Source organism: Kryptolebias marmoratus, linkage group LG22 (genome assembly GCF_001649575.2).
Source record: "Kryptolebias marmoratus isolate JLee-2015 linkage group LG22, ASM164957v2, whole genome shotgun sequence".
Classification (NCBI taxonomy): domain Eukaryota; kingdom Metazoa; phylum Chordata; class Actinopteri; order Cyprinodontiformes; family Rivulidae; genus Kryptolebias; species Kryptolebias marmoratus.
In genome coordinates this window covers 17,487,873-17,491,662 of record NC_051451.1, presented here as the reverse complement: position 1 = coordinate 17,491,662, position 3,790 = coordinate 17,487,873, and the positions used below count along the sequence as shown (strand labels likewise).

General features: G+C 41.1%; 1 protein-coding gene across 1 annotated transcript; it reads left to right on the top strand.

Moving 5' to 3' along the window:
• The first annotated feature begins 526 nt into the window (after positions 1–526).
• Positions 527–2,848, top strand: hmx2 (H6 family homeobox 2). The gene is made up of 2 exons (XM_017429291.3): positions 527–1,053; positions 1,594–2,848. The coding sequence occupies exons 1-2, from the start codon at positions 786–788 to the stop codon at positions 2,139–2,141; spliced, it is 816 nt and encodes a 271-aa protein (XP_017284780.1). The 5' UTR covers positions 527–785; the 3' UTR covers positions 2,142–2,848.
• Positions 2,849–3,790: the final 942 nt, after the last annotated feature.

Here is a 3,790-nt window from a genome sequence, read left to right as displayed (position 1 = left end):
TAGCTCAGTAATGATCAAATTAATTCATAATAGCAGATAATGAACGGGGAATGAGTTTATTATTTTCAGTGGAGAAAAAAACAGGGAGATATTTGTCTTAGTTTTGTGCGTCAATCAGTTTGAAAAGCCCAACAGGACAGTCACATAACTGACTGAGCCTTTTCCTGGTTAATAAGTTGGATTAACGTTGCCACAGGAAGCACACTATTAATAATAATAATAATAATAATAATAATAATAATAATAATAATAATAATAATAATAATAATCCAAGTGCATACATTCCGTGCAGGATATTTAAAATCATATTGCATCTCACAGTTATAACAAGCTTCTATGAGAGTTCTAAGTTCATACAGAACCTAAGTGCCTTTCCTCGGCTCTCTCCCTCTCCACATTCCCATCTCCCAAACCTTGACAGGAGTTTGAAATTTCCGGGCTTATGTCTGAAGCGCCGATTGGCCCAGGAGGGGCTTACCTACATGCAAATGAAGCAACGCAACCTTGTTGCCTCTGATCCAGAGCGTGAGGAGGAGGACCAGGAATACACTCATGTTCCCCGAGCTCTAGAAAAAACACCTCCAACTCCTGTAATGTTTAAACTCCACAATTAAAACAGACTGGAGTTCTTAAAAAAGGAGAAAAAAAGAAAGAAAGGAAAAAAGCGGCCACAAAACTAAAGACCCTTTTGTTATTTTTACGCACCAGTCGCGTAGAAAAGCAATCACGGAATCCAACGGGACACACCGATTCAGTCAATACTTCACCACTGTTATGAAGCGAGAATGAGTAGCGCAGACGACAGCGGGAGCAAGTGCTCGTCGGGCCCCATTTCCAGCTTCACCATCCAGTCGATTCTCGGCACGCCGTCCGATGAGCCGCGCTCCGGGACCAAGGAGCTCTCCAAGGGGCTGTCGCCGCCGCGGAGGCGCTCGCTGTCGGTGTCCTCCTCCGAGGAGTGCAGCGGCGGGGAGGACTCAGCGGACTGCTTCTGCTCCGACACGGGTCACAGCGAGCCGTGCACCCAGCACCAATCTCACAACTTCTGTTTAGGTCAGATTATTATTATTATTATTATTATTATTATTATTATTATTATTATTATTATTATTATTATTATTATTATTATTATGTGAACTAGCATTAAGTATAACGTTTTGAAATTCTTCTATGCAACGAGTTTTTATTTTTTTAATATAAAGTTCAGGTCTTGTTTTATGGCTTTGTTGCATTTTGTTGTGCAGATTATCATCACAGCACCAACCTAAATGAGTGTCCAAAACAGCTTCTTGTCTCTCTTCTAATTTCAAATTTAATTGAGCTTGCTAATTAATGAATCATGTCTCCAAAATGGCTGCACTGGGCCCCTACACGTCGTCAATTGAGCGGTAAATAGAGCGGGATTAAATTATTAGCCTACTGTAGTCAGACCAGTTGTTTATTTATGTCACCGGTCTGACAGGTCTGATGAGTCTAAAATGCAAAATATGTTTACTGTTTTTTTTTTTTTTTTTTAAACCAAGTAAAAATAAAAATGGTGGATCTGTGTTAAGGTGTGTTATTATCATGTGCTTCTCCTCCTGGTGCGTTCAGGGTCCGCCAAAGGTCTTCTGTCTGGAAGTGACGGGCTCGCGCGGCGGCCGCATCTGTCCCAGCCTCTGCTGCAGGATTATAAGAAGGAGCAGGAGAGACCGTGCCACCAAATGTCCCCCCTGTCGGAGGACAGACACGCGGACGGCGCCGACAAGCAGGGCAACTCGGCCAAGAAGAAGACGCGCACGGTGTTCTCCCGGAGCCAGGTGTACCAGCTGGAGTCCACCTTCGACATGAAGCGCTACCTGAGCAGCTCGGAGCGGGCCTGCTTAGCCTCCAGTCTGCAGCTGACGGAGACTCAGGTCAAGACGTGGTTTCAGAACCGGAGGAACAAATGGAAACGGCAGCTCTCTGCCGAGCTGGAGGCGGCCAACATGGCCCACGCCTCCGCACAGACGCTAGTGGGGATGCCGCTGGTTTTCAGAGAAAACAACTTACTGCGCGTACCGGTTCCCCGCTCCATCGCCTTCCCGACGCCTCTTTATTACCCGGGGAGCAACCTGCCAGCGTTACCTTTATACAACCTGTACAACAAAATCGAGTACTGACTGCTTGACTGTTCTGTATGTTCACCACTGCAGTCCACGTAAAACGACGCATTATAAAACAATACAGAATTCTTATACGTGTCATAACCTCTTGTATATTAATTGTATCATTTTACTTGTTGGAGAAAAAAACTTTATGCAGCATCTGTAAGAGTCAAGAGAAAGCAACCAAGCTTCCCTATATGTATAAAATACACCATGTGTATAATTATTATGAACATATTTGTACCTTTTTTTAATTTTTTTCTTGTTTATTTTTTAAATTTAATTTAAAGCTTTAAGCCACAGCTGAGAAAACTGAACTTAAAACGAGCTGCTTTTACAGTTTTTATCTAAAATTGGTTTGAAAAAAAAGCAATGAATTAGCCATTTTAATATACTAAAGGACACAAAAACAACAACAAAAAAATCTTCCACATGTGGAAAAAAAAAAAAGAAAAATCATTGTTTCTTTTGTAATTTAGACCCTCAGTTATAACTACATTCAATAAATTTTTCTATTTCAGTGAAAATTCAAATTGTTTGGTTTTATTTGATGGACAGTTTTTCTTGCATCTTAAAACTTAAATATGGACACAGAAAACATGGGCGTGTAAAAAGCTTCATATTGCTTTTATAATTTTCTTTTTAGAGCAGGAAATATTTGACCATTTATACTTCAACCACGATTAAAATAAAGGGGAAAAAAAATCCTGAAGTACATTAAGTAAAATAACATAAAATTTGTTTTGCAAACATTCCGGACAGGTGGATTTCAGTTCCAGTTTATGTGGAAGAAAACATATTTAAAAAAAAAAAGTTATTTGCCTGCCAGACACATATCATTTTAAGTTTGCTTCCTTCCTAAAACTACAAAGCAAAATAAAATATTAACCTTCCCAAGTCCAGTCTTTTTTCTTAGAACATTTTCTGTTAGCTTTGCACCAGTAAAACATTACATTGACCAGAATTTGCAGTAAATAGACGTGGATGTTGGTTTAGAAGGAGTAGATAAAGCCTGTTTCAGGCTAGAAAGGAGATGCTCTCCATCATTAGCCAATCGTGCCTCTGGGCGGGATCTTCTCTCATTTGAAGTCTGCCTCCAATGACTCTTGAGCACCAGGCCTCGTAAGGGGAAACCTAAGACTGAGGCATGTTGTAAAAGTTCAAGACTCTGGCTGTCACTGAGCTGTACTCCTATTCTCCACTTGTGCAGTGGATTACCTGACAGGCCACACTTTGAATTCTGGACATTGTGGCCTCTCATTCAGAAGCTATTTGATTTTCAAGACCCTCTACACAACAACTCGGACTATATATATATATATAAAGACATAAAACTTCATAACAATTCAATTCATGCAAATCTGCCTGGACATATTCACACATGAATCACTGCAAAGTCCACACTTAGGCTCTTAGATGTCTTATGGTTGATGGGAAGCAATAAAGTTGTGTAATTTGCCAGCTTTTCTTGGGTGTCACATCATGTACAAGGAAGAACCCTTCCAGCCATCCAACCCTCTCTATCCATCCAACCAAGCTCTCGCTGTCTCTGTGTGCTAATGGCTACATTACCTGGCAGAATCATGACTAGCCAGGCTCTGCTGCCTCGCAGATTATGCCTGACCCAATTTCTGCAACAGCCGCCCCGTGTTTCTGGGAAAATG

What these genes read in the sequence shown, in the direction of transcription:
- hmx2 (XM_017429291.3), top strand. Translation starts at nt 786, where the DNA reads ATGAGTAGCGCAGACGACAGCGGGAGCAAGTGCTCGTCGGGCCCCATT. An exon ending in ATCTCACAACTTCTGTTTAG is followed by an intron (nt 1,054 to 1,593) that starts GTCAGATTATTA and finishes TGGTGCGTTCAG; the next exon opens with GGTCCGCCAAAGGTCTTCTG.